Source organism: Monodelphis domestica, chromosome 1 (genome assembly GCF_027887165.1).
Source record: "Monodelphis domestica isolate mMonDom1 chromosome 1, mMonDom1.pri, whole genome shotgun sequence".
NCBI classification, from domain to species: Eukaryota; Metazoa; Chordata; class Mammalia; order Didelphimorphia; family Didelphidae; genus Monodelphis; species Monodelphis domestica.
In genome coordinates this window covers 314652868-314671955 of record NC_077227.1, presented here as the reverse complement: position 1 = coordinate 314671955, position 19088 = coordinate 314652868, and the positions used below count along the sequence as shown (strand labels likewise).

At 33.6% G+C, this 19088-nt stretch overlaps 1 protein-coding gene across 7 annotated transcripts in view; it reads left to right on the top strand.

Moving 5' to 3' along the window:
• AFF4 (ALF transcription elongation factor 4) overlaps window positions 1-19088 on the top strand; it is a 90661-nt gene that overhangs the window by 53526 nt on the left and 18047 nt on the right. For all 7 annotated transcript variants that reach the window (XM_056811167.1, XM_056811164.1, XM_056811166.1 and 4 more), the window contains 8 exons: window positions 760-793; window positions 2262-2310; window positions 8166-8220; window positions 9284-9321; window positions 9679-9841; window positions 10595-11509; window positions 12381-12469; window positions 16029-16263. In XM_056811167.1, coding sequence (XP_056667145.1) covers window positions 760-793; window positions 2262-2310; window positions 8166-8220; window positions 9284-9321; window positions 9679-9841; window positions 10595-11509; window positions 12381-12469; window positions 16029-16263 — 1578 coding nt within the window. The remainder of the gene's footprint in view (window positions 1-759; window positions 794-2261; window positions 2311-8165; window positions 8221-9283; window positions 9322-9678; window positions 9842-10594; window positions 11510-12380; window positions 12470-16028; window positions 16264-19088) is intronic.

Sequence of the window (19088 nt, the reverse complement as noted above, 5' to 3'; positions counted from 1 at the left end):
GTGACAATATTTAAATGGCAAAGCTCAATGGCCTTTAGTTGATTTAATAGCATAGTTAGAGCCACAAAATTGACTATAGGAAAATGTGTATCTATTATGCATATCTGACAGTTTGAGATTTAAGATGACTTTCTTGGATTAGGATGCTAAAGTGATTACCTTATTTTGGGAGGCATTGTCAGGTACTTTCTGCTTTCATGTTTCTTAACTCCATCCCTTTATTCCCACAAATGAAATCATGTAGAGCTGAGTTTATGGAACTATATGGATTTGGAGGGAATGTTGGCACTACAGGCTATGAACATTTACTTGATGGTGGGGAGGGGTGACAAAAATACCATGGAAAATTCTTGTTGGTGACAAAAGTCACATTTCCACAAGTTTTAGCAAATTGACTCTGTGTGTGCTAAGTCTTGTGAAAATGTTTTCACTAATCTACTTTGCCTAGAATTAGAATTTTAATTAAGAAATGTGTTTCAATCATGTCAGAGTATTTGAAACCATTCATTTTCTATTGAGAGTAATGACTTAAATAGGACCATAAAGTTGTGTGGTTAATAATCTGTATAGATGATTGAATAGAATGTTAAATTACCAAGATTTACTTTCTTACCTTGTCATTTAACTATAAAAAATACACAATAGTACTTTGAATAAGTTAGCTGGAATTCGTTTGATTTGAAGTCAGCTTCTCAAGTGAACATTTCATTTTTTTATTGAGGTCACTATAATATAACTATTTCCTCCCCCCATTTTTAGGAATCTCAATCAAATTTTGGCCCTGGAGAACAAAGTAAGTATTTCTATTATTTTGGTTCTTAAATTAAACACCAACTTTGTATTTTGTGCAGTATACTGTGCTTGGAGTTGGTGCCCTATAACATGAAAAAAATAATACCTAGGTCTTCTCCTAATAAACTTTTAGTCTTGTAGGAGTGGTAGACATGTATATAGAAAAATATAAAACAAATTAAACTATAAGGGTGTTATAGAATAATAAGAGAGATGGATTAGTGGTGACATGACTTATTTCTGTGGGATCAGATACAGCTTTTTTCTTGATGATTGTTAAATTTAGTACCCTTTAAAATATATACTTGCTTTATTATTTATTGCCTTTTGATGAGGATGAGTTACTTTATTAAGACATTTGGAATATTTATTTTTACTCATAAAGCTAAGTTTTTTACTGTTGATCAGATAAATACATTCATTATGTTAAAATATGTTTTTGGCCCAGAAATAAAAATGAAAGGTTTCCAAGTATAGGATTTTGTGTGTTTCTAATCATTTTTTTCCTGGCTACAAAAATAACAGACTTTGATGGGAAACTCCTAGAAGGTTTTAGTGTCCCACCTCTTCCATCTCTAACTTTTTCTAGCCTTTTCCCATATCTATTTTCAAAGCCATTTTCAGGATTCCAAAGTATACTAGCAGTTGCCACTATCAACTATAAAGGCTTCTCTTACCTCTGCTTAGATCTTTAGATGGTACATGGCACCTCAAAAAACCAGCATAATGCTGGCATTTTTTTAGGTAGAATATGAACTTAGAAAAGCCATGGATGAGTAAAGATTTTGGATTATAAAATGTCAGAACTAGAAGGAATCTGAAAGATCATTTAATATAGCCCTCTCGTTTTACAAATGAGAAAACTAAATTCTAGAGCAATGAAGTTACAGAGTGAATAAGTGGGAGAACAGGATCTTGAACCTTGGGTGCTCCAATTCCAGGTTCAGTGAGCTTGCTAAAAAGAACTGCCTTCCAGGTACTGATCTTTTAGTTTGGGATTGTCCCTCACAAGGACAAAATGTTGAATTGGTGTGACTGACAAGACTTTGACTAAATGAATTCCATTGTAGCCTCACACATGACCATGAGCAGTCACCATTTCATCAAGTACAACCATTGATTAATTTGAAAGATAAATCTGTACTTTGGGAGATAGAAACACAAAACTAAAATACTCTGCATTGGGCTTAATTTCCTGTTATCTTCAATAGGCATTCCAGTTAAATATTGCAAACTAACTTCACTCATGCTTGATCTTGAAAGTTATTGTGGCGTAAAAAAGGATTTTCTTTTGATATTCAGTGATGTAGCAACAATTGATAAAATTTTGATAAAAATTTCTGATAAGAAAACTGAGGTCTCAAGTCAACTATATTAATATCTATAGCCTCTCAGTTATTCTCATTTAATGTTATTACAGTTGACTGTTTCTCAGACTGTTACTCACTTGAGCAATCTCTTTATTCTAGAAAGATACAATCCTTCATCTAAAACTTCAAATGGGCATCAGTCCAAATCGTAAGTTAATTACTTAATTATCTTTAATTTTTCAAGTTCCTTTGCTCAGGGCTTGTTTATTTGTGTCCTTTGAGAATTTGGGACAAGATGTTTAAATCTTTTTTTTTTGTTTTCCTATTTTTCTTGATCTCATTTGTGAATGTGATGAATGTATTGTGTTAAATTAAAATGTCCTTTAAAAATATAATCAATACTTATAAGACCTATATGATGCCAACTAATAGTGTATAACAATTATAGTATCTCTTTAGGCAGGCAGTGTGAAGGGGTAGGGAAAGAAAAGAAACAGACAATTAAAATAGTTAAGCCTTCAAGTGCCTTTGAAAGTCCTCTGTCACTTAATTTAGCAAGTATTTACCTAGGTAGACCAAAATATATGGCCACTTAGCTCAATGAATAGAATTTTGTACCAGTGATGCCAAGTATATATGGGTTTGATATCTCTTTAACTTCTATTCTATGGCCATACATTCCACGCCAATCTCAACCTAAAAAACATATACCATTGATCATTTTTTGAACTTGATAAGACAGTGTGAATTAATCAGTATAACTCATTGCTACTGAAGAAAAGCTCACATTACATTTGTTTTGATCATAGATTCTGTTACATCTTTTCCATGCACAGAGAGCTTTGAGCTCTATCATATACACAACAGTAGCATATTGTTAAGGGATGTAAAAACCACAAGATTCTTCATCATTGTAGTCAAGGAAGTGTTACACATTTGATATACACACATGGGGAAAATAGATATGTTAAATATAATTGTGTAACATGCTCCATACCAAATACTCAGAGAACTTGAGTAAGAAATCTTGGGAATTTTCTTAAAGCAGTTGGGACTCATAGCATATTGTGTGCTAAGAAGAAAGTCACTTATTTTTCTTAGGCAAGTACAATTTATCTTGTCTTTATGCTCAAAACTAACCATCAGGGAAGTACTTTTAGTTGGCATGATGAATAAGGTTCTGAGAGGTTTACAAAACCAGACGTGAAGGGAAGTATAAGTATAGACATAATGAAAGAATTATTTTTGCACTGACTGGGTATTGGAATATAATCCAGGGAGCAGAAAACATTATAAAATGAGGATTCAATTCAGTAAACATTTATTGAGGAACTGTGCTACTAGATGCCAGGAATACAAAGACATAAATGAAATGGAAGTAAGGAAGAGCAAAAGTAAGTAGGGAGATTAGTAAAGGTCTTCAGTTCGAGGTGAAAGAGGAAGAGTATGCCACACCTGTAGGATAGCTTATATAAAGACGTAGAAATGTATGAAGGACTACAAGTATATGAGTTAATGTTGAAACATTGAATACATGATAGGAGAGTGATGGGAAATCAATTTGGAAAGGTAAACCACTATATTGTGAAGTGCTTTAAATGCCAAAGAAAGGGAGTTATATTTTATCTTAGAGACAGTAGTGAGGAACTGAACTTCCTAAGCCAAATGCATGACATTGTCAGAACTGTGCGTTAAAAATATCACATTAGCAGCTGTAGGAGGGCAAATTGTAGAGTGGAATGCAGGGAGACCAGTTAGGAGACTTTTGGAGTAGTCCAAGTGAGAAATTGTGAAGTCCTGAACTAGGAATATGAATATATGAAAGGAAAGAAAGGAATAGGTAGATATAGATATTGGGGTTCGATTCTACAGAATAGCTGATTGATTACGATTGATCAAGGAGAAAGAATAGTTGGCAACCATTTTCATGTTTACCAATTTTGAATGATTAAAACAATTATTTGAGTTTCCTGAATTTTGAAATGACTTTGCCTTATTCTTCACAGATGCAATGACCATTCTAAGGGAATGACTTCCCTTAGACTTTAAATGTTCAAAGACTCACTCATCTTTTAACAGTTGACTAATCTTTTCATTTTTTCCCTTACCTTTTATACAAGGGAGTACTTTTTTTTAATGGTTGTCATAGCCAGCTTACTGGTGATGAGACTTTCTATACTTTTAAGTAAGCTGTGTTGGGCCTTGAATAGCAGAATATTACTTCTGGGAATATGACTCATCAGTGATGGTGACAGAACAGGGAACAGGACTTAAAGGTTCTATAAATGATGTGTTTTTAGATAGTCTATAAACATTAATTTAACTCTTATTACTATGTATATGAGATCTTTGACAAATAACAATCCATATCCATTTAAAAAAATATTCTTGCTAGAAATGAAACTATCATATATAAGTATGTTGCACCTAAGTAGAAGAATAACTCACAGGTTCTCCTTGAAGGAGAACTCTTTATAGATGCGCCCTTCCCCCCCCCCCAAAAAAAAACAAAACACCCTTTTGTCACATTTCAAGAAATCGCTAATTTTCTTAGACATATTAGAATAAAGAGGCAGTGTGGAAATTGAATCCATTGATCACCTCCTAAAAGAAATTCCAGAATGAAAACTCCTAAGAATCTAATTTCCCAAATCTAAAACTTTCAGACAAATTTTTAAAATAAATTCTTTCTTTCTGGCTGCTTATATTATCAAGGAACTATGGTTAGGATTGCTCAAGATTTATTAACTGTCACTTGGAGTAGAGAAAATGGAATTAAGATATTTTGAAAGACAAAGATCTACAACCAAGTATAACTTAGGCAACAAAATTTAATTATTCTACAAAAGAAAGGAGGAGAGGACCTTCAGTAAAGTAGAGTATTTTTCAACTATTACTGATTAAAAAAAAAAACAGCTGAAAAGGGAGTTTGAAATGTAAATATGTAAGTCAGGAGGAAAATAAATGGTAGTTACAAGTAAATAATCAGAAGGCACTTTATAAAGACTGTTTACATTCTAGATATGCAAAGGGTTCTTTAAAAACTTTAATATCACAAGGAGACAGAGGTAGTCATTTGAGATAGCCACCCTATTAAATGGTATTGTTATGTTTTGAAGATGCTGTAAGACAAAAGAAAAGGAAATCATCTCCCTTGTTCAGGCCCTCATCTTTTTTTGCCTAGATTGCTGTTGTGGTTTCTCCCCACTCCTGTTCATCCTTCACATTATTGCTTAAGTTATTTCTTTATTCAATTAACTCCAGTGGCTCCATATTGACTATAGGATAAAATAGTATTTCATCTCTACCTCATCCTTAAAAATTTTTAGCTAAGTTATAATGTGCATTATTAATATGGTAGTTATTGTCCATAATTTATCGGTATAAAGGCTGGACATGTGATTTCATTGGCATGGTGAAATACAAAGATAAGAAACTCCTTTTCACAATTTATCGATGAGTATATTTACTTTAGGGATTCATGCTCGAAATATTTTTTACTGATAAGCAACCATTGCTCTAAATCATAGAAGCATAAATTTAGAGCTGCAAAGAACCCAAGATGAAATTAAATCCATTTTAGGCAGGTCACCACACCCTCTGGACCTCAGTTTCAGAAATTTAAGGAGGTGAGATGATATCTCTGAGGTCACATAGGTGATTGGCAGATCCTATATTGACATGGGCATTGATTCTCAAGGATTTTTGTATAGGAAGACAGTAAAAAGTATATGGTAAAACTTAATTTAGGAAAAAGAAAGGAAAGGACGAGTCTTTTGTCTGAAGTTAGTTGAATGCTTTTTTTCAGAAAGTTAAATAACATGGATATGAATACTGATTAATGCATAAAAAAAGAAAAAAGAAAATATGACTGGCTCTTAACATGTTGATTAAAGATGCAAGTCATTTCTGAATTCCGTCAGTGATACCATCACAAAAGTCAACACCAGTGCCAAGTTAAAAAAGAAGAAAACACTAAGTAGAACCTGAAGTATTTTATTTTATTTTTTAAAAGTTTTATTTAATTAGATGATTTAGAATATTTTTCCGTGGTTACAAGACTCATGTTCTTTCCCTCTCCTCCCCCACCCCCTTTCTGTATCTAACGCACAATTCCACTGAATTTAACATGTGTCATTGATCAAGACTCATTTCCATATTATTAATATTTGCACTAGGGTGATCATCAGAGTCTACTTTCCCAGTCATAGCCCCACCAACCAATGTGATCAAGCAGTTGTTTTTCTTCTGTGTTTTTTTCCCCACAGTTCTTCCTCTGGATGTGGATAATGTTCTTTTCTCATATGTCCCTCCGAGTAGTTCTGGATCATTGCATTGCTATTAGTCGAGAAGTCCATTATATTCAATTGTGCCACAGTGTATCAGTCTCTGTGTAGAATTTTCTCCTGTAGAACCTGAATTTTTCAAACAATCTCTTGGCAACAGTAATGGGAAATAAACTGAATATCATAATTTCCCATAGAGGTATGATCTGTTGGAAAACAAACAATCAAAAAACTGTGATTAAAGGCAAAAAAAGCCCAGAGAAACTCACATAGGCAGCAAATTCCTCTGTATCTAAGGCAAAAGATATAGCAGATATGGACTCATTTGCAACAAGATGAAAATGAAAAATTATAAATATTATCACCTCACAAAACAAAATACTTGGCCACTGTACTTAGGAAGTACAAATGAGACTTAAGAAAATGAAGTCAGGAAGAGCTAGTAGATCAGACTAAGCACCATGGAAGAAATCTGCTGGAAGCATTGACAAAATTGAAAAACATAACCAAAGTGATTGGGGAAAATAATCACAAGTGGTATTATTACCTAAAAAAAGTTCCTTCTGGGAATTTCACAACCATTCAAAAGATAACTCCCTAATAGCCCACACAGAAAAACGAAGTAATGATAATAATAATAATAATGGTTATTATTATTATTAATAAGTAATGGCTAACATACTGATGGATAATGAACTGGGCTTAGAACTGAATAGAAGAAAGCGGCCTGTATTGTGGCACTTTAAAATCATTCCAAACTGCTGAAATAATTTCCCAGTGTTACAGTATGACTATAATTCATGGGGTATTGCAATATCAAAAAAGTGATTATTGCAATGGAGATATCCTAGATATTGCTTATAGACAATTTTGTCCTTAGTAACATAAAATATATTCCAATAAATAAATAAATATATCAGAAAAAGGTGCTGGGCTGGTAATTTAGCAAGAGTAAAGAATAGCAGATAAAGCACTCTGCTTGATACCCTTTTAAATGTTAATAAGACTTATAGGAAAACCTTTAGTACAAGAGGCAGTGTGAAGTGGGTGCTTGATAGCACTTAGCATATGGACAAAAAGTTGTCAAAAATGAGGTGCTCTTTGATGGATTATATAAGGGTCTATAGTGTTGGACAAAGTGCCCATATTGAGGAGATACATCAGTGGTTAGCACTTTTTAGGAGAATAGTTGCCAAATATTGAACACATACTTCTGTATAAAAAGTCAGATATTCTCTCATTTACTATTAATTCATTTACTTGAAAAGATAATCTCTCTTCTTGTAATGGATTAGATAAATTTGAATGTGGACTAAGTGAAATTGAACTGATATTTATAAATATTGAAAATATCTACCTCTATTTGGAGGAGAAAAAAAACGAGTTTTTTTTTTTTACTTCCTCTCTCTTTTAATTGTTTTGGATGTTATTTTTGTAATTTGTGAATAAATAACCTTAAAGGTTCCTTCAAATATTTAGTCTATAAATTTTCAAATATTGTTTATGTGTAACTAAGAAAAAATAACTCCAAGTGATTTTATTTTTTACTGGATATTAAAATGAATAGTTATAGAAAAATTAGTGGTCATAAAAATAATTAAAATAATTTCTTCATTCTTAGTTCTTTACTCTGTTATGAAATAAACTAGCTAGAGTAAGAATCACCTAAATCATTGACTTAATCAGTGATTATTTCTAATATTATTGGTAGCAAGTTAATGTCTTATATACTATCGATGGTCTGAAAAATCCTAATCTTTTCCATTTTTCCCTTTAGTATGTTAAAGGATGATTTAAAACTTAGCAGCAGTGAAGATAGTGATGGAGAGCAGGTAGGTAATTTAAAATGTTGCTAATATTAAAAAGCTAAATAATAGACTTTGGTTAAGTGCTGTAGTAGAGTGGTAGTAATAATAATCCTTGATATTTGTGTAGCACCATTAACAAGCGTTTTTTAAAGCACTTAATATAGGGAAGGGTGTGCTTGGCACTGTGTAAGTGCTCTCTTGGCTGTATATTCTGTAAGAGGACTTCTGTCTCCTATGACCCTCTCTGCTAAGAGCTTTCAAATATTAACTCATTTGACCTACTGTATGGCAGGCAACTGTGATCGATATATCAATGGGGATATAGAGGCAAAAATGAAATATTTTGTCTTAAAAGAACTTAAAACAGTTAATTCTTAAATCATTAAAGATTCATTTTTTCAAAGAAATTTCTTTACTGCATTTTGACAGAGAAATTCCGGCTTCTTATCTCTTTTCAAACAGAATTAACTTTTCTTAAATATATATGGTTTGTTTGAGAGCTATACTCAAAAATAATAGGTGGGAGTATGTAAATTAGAATTTTCAGGAAGGAATTTAGTGGCCTCTCTTTGGTGCTTTATGATTGAAGACTTACTGGCTTTTAAGAACTACTATGATTTCTTTTCTTTAATTGGGACAAGTCTACCCCAAAGAGTTGGTTGTAGCACTTCTATGATCTAATAAAAATGGCAGTTTATGCTCATTAAATCTAAAACTTAGTATTTTTTTTAGGGACTAAAACAGCACAAGTCATCACTGTCACATACCTGTTTTTATTAATTTTGGGACCACTGGAACCCAGCTTCTCTGGTCTAATGATAATTCTCACCATTACATTTATGGTAAAATATTCAAACAAATAAGTCAAAGTATGAGATTAACTTGTTGTAGATGTCTTTTCCTACACTTAATCTATACCAATCAGGAAAATGGTAATTATGACACAGATTCCACAGTGAAAGGAAATATTGGGAAATAATGTAAAGGTTAATTGATAATATATTTAGTTAATGGTTTAGGATGTTGATAACATTTAATAGATAAAATAATAAATGTCATTCTTGAACCTATTGTATTTTAATTATAGGATTGTGATAAGACTGTGCCAAGGAGTACACCAGGAAGGTAGGCATTGATATCTGGGGTGAAAGTGTGATATGATTTGTATATGTAATTGCTTTCTTGTATGTGTTTTGTGCATGTATGTGTGTATATAGATAAAGTATGTGAGTGTGTGTAAAATTGCTTTAGAAACTTTTGGTTACAAAGAAATAAATTATGATGTAGTTTTGGATAATGATAACTTTGCACAAAATATTTTAATTATTAAATTTGAGCACAAATACTTTCCAAAGTTATTAATGATTAGAAGTGTTTGGGCTTGAATAAAATTGTGTTTAGTTTTTAAAAGCAGTCATATTCAATTCTTCATTGAGATCAAGTTTAAATTTTATCTTTTCTTTTCCTTTCTTTTAAAAAAAGTAATTCTGAACCTTCACACCACAATAGCGAAGGAGCGGATAATTCCAGGGATGACTCAAGTAGCCATAGTGGATCTGAAAGCAGTTCTGGATCTGACTCGGAGAGTGAAAGTAGTTCCAGTGACAGTGAGGCCAATGAACCATCACAGAGTGCATCTCCTGAGGTAGGGCAAAGTCACTACTCTGAGCTGATCTTCATAGGCTACTGAGAGTTAGGATTGAGTAGAAGGAGTAATTCTGTATGTAAAAGTATGAGAAGAAATACTTTGTGCCTTCTTGACGTTCCAAGTTATACTTGCCCACCATATTTACAGGGAGGCTACATGGGGAAAGGGAGTAGGAGAACTGTTAAGATAAATTAGCTAATTACTTTCCCTCTGCTTCCTTGTTCTCTTAAGTTTTTGGTTTAATGTGCTTTGTCTAAAACCTTGGTGCTTCAAGGTAATACTGAAAAGTAGATTTTTCTTAGTTGGGTTTTTTTTTTTAATAACTTCAGTTTTACAGTCCATAGGACAGAAAATAAAACCTAAGTAGTACAGTTTTATTGCTAACATTTATGAACATGTAAGTGATATGTCATCCAGTGTGCATAGCTTTTGATCATTTTATTTTTCCACTACTATAGGGTATTTTAAATATTAACAATATATAATTAAAATATTGGCTTTGGATGATTAATGGGAATATGGGCCATTTAGAAACTATATATGGCATTCAGCTTCTTATCTTGATAATTTTTTCAAAATTCTGAACCAAGACTTGAGATTCAGGGTAGTGGGCTATCCTTCCTCAAAATTGCCATTAATTTCTGAATGGGATTTGGTATGCTATAATATGCTCTTAGTTTATATCTAATTTGGAAAATAGAGAAGTAAAATTTAGTATACAAATAATATATTATCTACTTTGTTTTTTAGCCTGAACCACCACCAACAAATAAATGGCAACTTGACAATTGGCTGAATAAAGTGAATCCACATAAAGTGTCACCAGCTTCTTCTGTAGATAGCAATATCCCATCTTCTCAAGGTTATAAAAAGGAAGGTCGGGAGCAAGGACCAGGAAGTGGCTACATTGAGCAAAATGGACCTAAGGAGTCCAATTCTACTCCTGGACGAGATTCCAAAACTGTTCAAAAAGGATCAGAGAGTGGTCGTGGGAGACAAAAGTCCCCAGCACAGAGTGATAACACTACACAGAGAAGAACTGTAGGAAAAAAACAACCCAAAAAAACGGAGAAGGCAGGTATAGAGGAGCCTCGAGGTGGCCTAAAAATAGAAAGTGAAACCCCTGTGGACATGACAACAAGTATGCCCTCCAATAGGCACAAGGCAGCCACAAAAGGCTCAAGAAAACCCAATATAAAAAAGGAACCCAAATCTTCCCCAAGATCAACAACAGAAAAAAAGAAGTATAAGTCAACAAGTAAATCTTCCCAAAAATCTAGGGAAATCATAGAAACAGATACTTCATCCTCTGATTCTGATGAAAGTGAGGGCCTTTTTCCTTCTTCACAAACTCCTAAATATCCTGAGAGCAACAGAACTCCTGTTAAACCCTCCTCAGTAGAGGAGGAAGATAGCTTTTTTCGGCAAAGAATGTTCTCTCCTATGGAAGAGAAGGAACTCCTTTCTCCACTTAGTGATCCTGATGACAGGTATCCACTTATTGTGAAGATTGACCTGAGTCTCTTGTCAAGAATACCAGGGAAGCCTTACAAAGAAATGGAGCCACCCAAGATAGAAAAGAAAAATGTGCCTGAGAAGCACACAAGAGAAACTCAGAAACAAGTCTCAGATAAAGGTTCCACCAAGGGAAAGAGGAAGCATAAGGTTTGTAAAACTTGTAAGAAAGACTTTTTCATTGTCAGATATTGGAACTAGTATACACCGTCTGAATTTCAATAGGAAGAGACTCCAAGAGCCAAACACACTGAAAGTTCATTCATTTCTCCCTGTACTATTAAAGAAATTCTATGGTTCGAGGGACAGATGAAAGCTAAAGTATAATGATGGAATAATGGATGGAATTATGAGTACACGGGCATGTTTTTGTGTTCCCAGGACTACTTTGCTCAAAAGTACTCAGTAAATAGATGAATTTCTATTGGACTCTCTTTTCATTTATATATACATCTACTTTTTAATCTTCCTTTGTACCAGCAATAATATTATACTTGAAACACAGAAAGAGCCTTTAGCTCTGTGCCCTGAATTTGTTCATGTAAATGAAAACGGGTGATCACTGAGCTTTTAAAATAGTCTAGAAGACTTTTTTTTAGTTGTTTTCAGTTATGTTTGATTCTTGGTGACCCATTTGGGGTTTTCTTGGCAGAGATACTGGAGTTTGCCGTTTCCTTCTCCAGCTCATATGATTGATGAGGAAAAGGAGGCAAATAGAGTAAAGTGATTTGTCCAGGGACTCACAGGTAGTAAATGTTTGAAAATGGATTTGAGCTCAAGATGAATCTGTCTTCCTGGCCCTAGGCCTGGCATTCACACCACTTGTCACCTAACCTGCCTTAGCTCAGAAGACTGAGGCATATTTGGAAGAATCAATGAAGTTTATTATTTGGGGCATCCATTCTGTATTTTTTGCTATATTTGTTAAATATAAGCCTTTCCAGGAATACTAGAAAACTGATGTTAAAGGGAGTAAAGGTGAGTTTAATCCCAAAATGTTTTATGTTTCTGTTTCATTTAGAATGATGAAGATAACCGAGCTTCTGAGAGCAAGAAACCCAAGATTGAGGAGAAGAGTTCATCAGGCCATAAGACATCCAGCAATAGAGAGTGAGTATTGAATGTTGATGTAATTAATGTATAGCATTTGCCATTGGTTACCACTGCTGATATTAGATTCTACCTAATATGTAGTTCAGGCAATTAATAAGTATTACAACATAAAGGGAAAAGCAGTGTTTATTCCATGTGTATTTCCCAGGCAATATCATACTTGCTATATTATACTTGAAACTTTTTAATTCTTACTGGATTTTTATTACCAGTTTTAAAAAATTCTAAGATGGTTGATATAATTGAAAAGTAAATGAAGATGGTTATTTTTATTTCTTTTTTTTTCTGTGTTGAGGGAAAACTATTTCATAGCCTAAACAAATAATACAATGATGTTATTTAAGAATCTGCCAATAAAAGTCACAATACCATCTTTCTCCTGGATTATAAACTCATAATTAGAAAGTGAGGAAACTGCTTCCAAATGCCTATGCAACTTGAATATAAAAAGCCTCATAACATTTCAAGGAGAATGGAAAGGGGTGATACCTTTCACACATGTTAGTAGGGGGAGAATTCTTAAACAAGAGATAGAAGTCATCATAAAAGAGTAAATAAAATTTTTGATTTCATAAAATTTTAAAAGTTTATGTACATGAAAATGCAGATGAAATAAAAGAAACATTCAGTGGAGAAATCTTTGCTAAAAGTCTTTGTACTAATTATTATTAAAATTTTATATCTGGGGCAGTTAGATGGTTCAGTAGATAAAGAGCCAGGCTTGGAGATGCCAGGAAGTCTTAGGTTCAAATCTGGCCTCAGGCGTGTTCTAGCTGTGTGATCCTGGGCAAGTTATTTAACTCCAATTGCCTAACTTTATCAACCATTCCTCTGCCTCTCTCTTGGAACCAATAACTTAGTATTGATTCTAAGACAGAAGGTAGTATGGCATTAAAAAAAAATAGTTTGTATCCAAGATGCATAAGGCTTCAGCGTCATTTCTCATTTGATAAATACTGGGTAACAGGGTCTGAATGCCTTCTAAAAGCATTGCAAAAACTATCAGGAACAATATACAAAAATGCTTTAAATGAACCATAGTAAGAGAATTACAAATTAAATTAACTCCAGTTTCACCCCACACCCTAAACATTGACCAAAGATGACCAAAAACTGAATATGGGGAAGGGCTTTAGAAACCCACTAAATGCACCTTTCATGGAGATGTTTTCCAAAATGGTTAGGCTAATTCACAATTCTGAAATTATGCAAGAAAAGTGTTTAAAGAATTCATGGTTTTAGGCCTAAAAATTCCGCAGCAGTCAGATGTTCTTAGGAGATTAGAAAAAATGGAAATATTAAATATATTTATGAAAATACTCTTTAGAAAAACTTGTAATGGTTTTTAAAAATTGGAAGTGAAGCTGGTGCCCATTTTGGGGGGGGAATGGATCTTAACTATTTTGGATAACATGTATAGCTGAATGTTAGTATGTTATGTTAGTATGAATGTTACTATAGCTGAATAGTTAGTACTTCTGTAATGCTTTAAGGTTTTGCAAAGCACTTTACGAATTTTAATTTATTTTTCTCCTCACCACCACTCTTGTGGAGGGTAAGTGCTATTGCTATCTTTGTTTTACAGGTGAGGAAAGACTTGATTAGATCACATTGCAATAAAGTGCTTGAGGCCAGATTTGAACTTGGGTCTTCCTGATTCCAGGCCCACTTCCTGTTCACTATGCTACTTTAGTTGCCTCTGGTAATAGGACTGTAAAGATAAATTTAGGGTTATGACTTAAAATCTAGATTTAATTGGCTGCCAGGGGAAATCCGAAATAAAATACCTGTCAGTCTGGAAATTTATAGTAATTTAATTAATATAGAGGGAAGGAATTTAAGGAGAAGGAGGGAAGAGGATATAGTATTTCTCTGCCTGGCCTGTGCCAGGGGGAATTTAAAATTCCCTCCTCTATGTCTCTTAGAAGATTAGAGGCTTCTAAGAGGATAAAGTTGGAAAAGTAGAGTCTCAGCCAGAGACTCACCACTGAACTGGACAATAGCTTGTAGCCACGCTAAGATGCCGAAAGGTCCAGCATGCTGCTATCAGCCAACTCCCTGCCGCAAAAAGTCCTGGAGAGAGGAAATGAGCCAATATATGGACCTTTCACCGTTGTGTCCCCTCCTCTAAATGCCCATTCTTTTAGAGTTCTCATCTTCTTTGACTAGATTATATCTTTTAACACTTCTTTGTTAAGTTCACCTTTTGTGAGTTACTTAACCTTTTTGTGATTAATTTAACCTTTATAGTTACTTAACACGTTTTTGTATTAATATCTTAAAATAGACTTAACTTAAAGTTCTAGCTTCACTATAAAGTAAGAGTTAAGTACCTTCATTGTTCAATCGGGAGCTTACAACTTTTACCTTCCCCTAAAGTACGGTCTAAATAGGGTGGAGTAATTTTGTTAGACTAAGTATCTTCATTGTTAAAATCAGGAAATAGCTAAATCCAGTCTTCACAGGAATGAGGTGAAATATTACACATATTAAGAAATTACAAATATGAAAATTTTACATATACACAGGTAGATATATATGAATTCATACAGAGCAAAATAAACAGTAATTACAAGCCTAAATGAAAGAATTATTACAAAGGAAACCAAACTGAGTAATTGGGAAAACGAGATAGCTAATGAAACATACATCGTTCTACTCCTCACTCATGGCAAAGAAACAGCAGCACTACAGAGGTAGAATATTGCCTTCATTGTCAGATGCAGTCATGCTAGCAATTGTTTTTGCATAACTGTTTTTCCTTGTTACAAGAGAGGATTCAGTTACAAGGATGGAGAGAGGCAAAACAGTATTTTCAGAGAAGGCTTTATAAAAGCAAAAGGCATCTGTTAAACTTTTTAATATGAAAGGAAAAAGTTTGTTGATAACTACTGAGTATCAGTCTATCATTAGGCAAAAATGATTTCTTATATACCTTTTTTAAAAAAACTATTTTTACTCATCTTTTGTTTTTGTTCCTTTTCATGTCTGAATGTATCCCACCCCTGACCTACTGAACCATTTCTTGTAACAAAATTTTAAAAAAGAAAGAGAAAAAAGTCAGCAAAATGAACCAACACACTGATTTTCTTATAGTATATGAAATATTTAACACACAGCCATCTTCTATTTCTGCAAAAAAGGGAGGAATATTTTCTCAATAGTTCTTTGAAACCAAGCTTGATTATTGTAATTTGTATATTCTTAGTTATTTAATTTACACTTTTAAAAAATCCTTATCCTCTGTTTTAGAATCAATATTAAGTATCGAAGGCAAAGCAGTAAGAGCTAGGCAATAGGAGTTAAGTGACTTACCTAGCATCATACAGCTAGGAACTGTCAGAGGCCAGATCTGAACCCAGGACCTTCTGTCTCTGGATTTGGCTCTCAATCCATTGAGCCATCTAGCTGTCCCCTATTAATATTTAAATGAGGACCTTGTCATCAGATAAAAATAAAGTTGATTTTCCTTGAAAACAAAGGAACAAAAAATCCTATATTCTGCCTTTTCCTTCCTCCATTTGGAGAACTAACTTGCATTTATTTGATTTGGCAGGTCATCCAAACAGAGTACTGTGAAAGAGAAGGATCCATTACCTTCTCCTGCTGGACCTATTCCCATAAAAGACTCAAAAACTGAGCATGGATCCAGGAAGAGAACAATCAGCCAGTCGTCGTCTTTAAAATCTACCAGTAGCAGCAACAAGGAGAGTAGTGGTAAAAATAGTTCTTCTACTTCCAAACAGAAAAAGACAGAAGGGAAAGTTTTTAGTGGTACCAAGGAAGCCAAGGTAAGAAATTGGAGGCTTTCTCAAAGAGTTAGCCCTTTGTAGACTTATTGTTGCTTTAAATTATGATTTACATGAAACCCTTCCAATGTGATTTTAAAATTAGAGTTTTAAAATCTTGTTAAAATATTCCCTATTTTAAAAAATAATTTCTGGACCCTATATATCAATAGTAGTAAAACCCATTATCTTGATAATAACCTCTAGTAGTGAAAACAATTAAGAATAACCTTTCAATAGACAAGAATCTGAATGTTGTATGTACTGTCAAATGCACACTCTGGTATCCATTGATTTGTCTTAATTGTTTTTCTTTGTTATAGGAGGGGGGGGATCTGAGAAGACATTGGGAAATAATTATAATGTCAAAAGAAAAAGTATCAATGAAACAGTTAAAAGACTAAAAAGCAAAATATTATTAAAATAGTCTATTAAATGGTCTTTTGCATGTTAATTAAGATTAACCCCCTTGGTTGAAAAAGATAAATGACTATAAAAGTTAGTTTTTAAGTAAAAATTGACTAATTCAAATAGTATTACTTGTTTAAGTGAGTTTTTGATATGAGGTTTGAGACTTGAATTTCAAGTTCAAAAATAAGATGACATGTAAAATGGTCACAGTCATTCAACTTTGTTAGAGACAGGGAAACTGAGGTGATCCAGCACTGACTCAATTTAAAACTTTTCATAAATGTAAAGAAATACCAGTCAAATCTTTCATGGAGGACATTTTGAAAAGTTTTTTCAAAGTTGAATTTTACTAGGTAAAATTTTTAGTTTTTTATGTGAATCTCTCTTTAAATTATCATGGTAATTGAGGAAACTCCTTAAAGAGAAAATAGAAAAGGCAGAATTGAACTTCTATTCTAGGGTATTGGTATATATGTGGTTCATATTCTCTAGTTTAGACTCCATAAGTTAGCAAAGATTTGAAAAATAGAATTTCTTACACACTAATTTTTGAGAGCTAAACTTAGATATAAATGTAAACTGTAGCTGTACTCTAATAGATAATAGTCAGGTCAGAATGAAGGAGTGGGTGTAAATAGACTCAGAAGTTGTAGTAATAGATTGAGCTGGTGAGAATGAATGGAGCATTAACAGGGGTACATCAGGACTCTGGTCTACTAGTTTTAAGGTGAAAAGTCCTCAGGCAATATGACCACTAGGTAGTAGCAATTTCCTTCAAATCAGCATTTCCAGGATACTATAAGATATATTGTGCTATGTTTGATGCTGCTTTTGACAAGCAGAACAATTGAAACCTAAGTTGGCAGACAGATGTGTTGGGAATCAGATGCAAAGGTCTGGGGACAAGCTGGTCAATGTGGTATGCTAGGACAAGAAGAAGTCCCACCCAAATCCAGGACAGAATGTTCTGATCCTGTACAGGGAACAGGAACAGGTGGGAACTGATGGCTGTTTTCACTCATTCCTCAGAGCTGGGTTCTACATTAGTATGTTCTGGGAAGGGACCTGTTGTTTTAGCTGGTGGTCTAGGGAAAAGAGGAAATGTGAAGACTGGAACTTTAAATATGGATCAGGAACCAAATTGGTCAGCAGCTATGTGACTGTGACTGCTGGATTGGAACAGGGGTCTTATATCCAGCCTCTAGCCCAGTTTGACGCCTGCAGCAGAATAACAAGTTCAAAGAGAGCCTACAGATTTGTCACTCAGAACTGTCAGAGCTTGAAAGCTGCTAATTGTCAGTGGTTCAGTCCTGCAGCTTTCTAGTAGAGTTTCAGCCACGAGCCAGACCCTAGTGGTGTTATTCAGCTCTAAATCCAGATCAGGTCCCTGCAGAGTTTAGACCTGAAGATAGGAAGCCGACTTCTCTATCAGATTGCTTTGAACTCAATGAAAGCTTGCAACCCAAGTTATTTCTGAGATCCTTGAAGAACCAATACTTAATTATCTGGAGAAAGCATTAGGATCCAAGAAAATACAAAACCATACCAAGCATGGCTCAAACATTCACTTTAGAAGTGGGAGTGTAGCCCTAATAAAGATATAGACAGAATTAATAGCTTAGCACAAGGTATAAACTTGATCCAAACAAAAGAAAATGAAAATGAACCAACTGGAAGTGAATAACAAGAAATATTAAAACAAAGTCAAAAGACTTAAAAAAATAAGTTTGGTATCTTTCAATAAAAACAGTTGATTTGGAAAACATAATTTTGAATCATTCGACTACCTGAAAGTTGTGACCAAATGTAAAGATTAAATATCCATTAATTTTAATCTTTACACAAAAAAATAGTCTAGACATCATATTTCAATAAACCATGAAAGAAAATTGAGGGCAAAGTGAAAATAGACTGTTTTTTATTGTTTTGTAGTAATTGTTTCAATTTACATCATTTTAGTCATTGTAATTATTGTTTTCCTTGGGTTTTTTGCTTCACTGTGTATCATTTTTACAAGTTTTGTCATGTTTCTTTATATCCATCGTTCTTGTTGTCGTGACATATAGTGCAAAACACTCATAGGCTTTAGTTTGTTTACAGATTCCCAAATCAGTGGACATCTACCTTGTTTATAATTCTTTGCTGCCATAAAAATTGTGGTTATAAATATTTTGGTATAAATGAAATCTTTTTGTTAGTGATATGCTTGGGGCACATATGCCTAGCAATCTTGGCTGCTTTGTTAGCAAAATTTGAAATTGCTTTCCAGAATGGTTATATTAATTCACAGCTACAGTGACAGTGCATTAACATGACCCTTTCCACAATCCAATTGCAATTTACTAACAAGTCCCTTCTTTTTCATTTTTTTATAACTCTGCTAGGTGTGAGTTCAAGAAGCCTCAAGATTGTTTTAA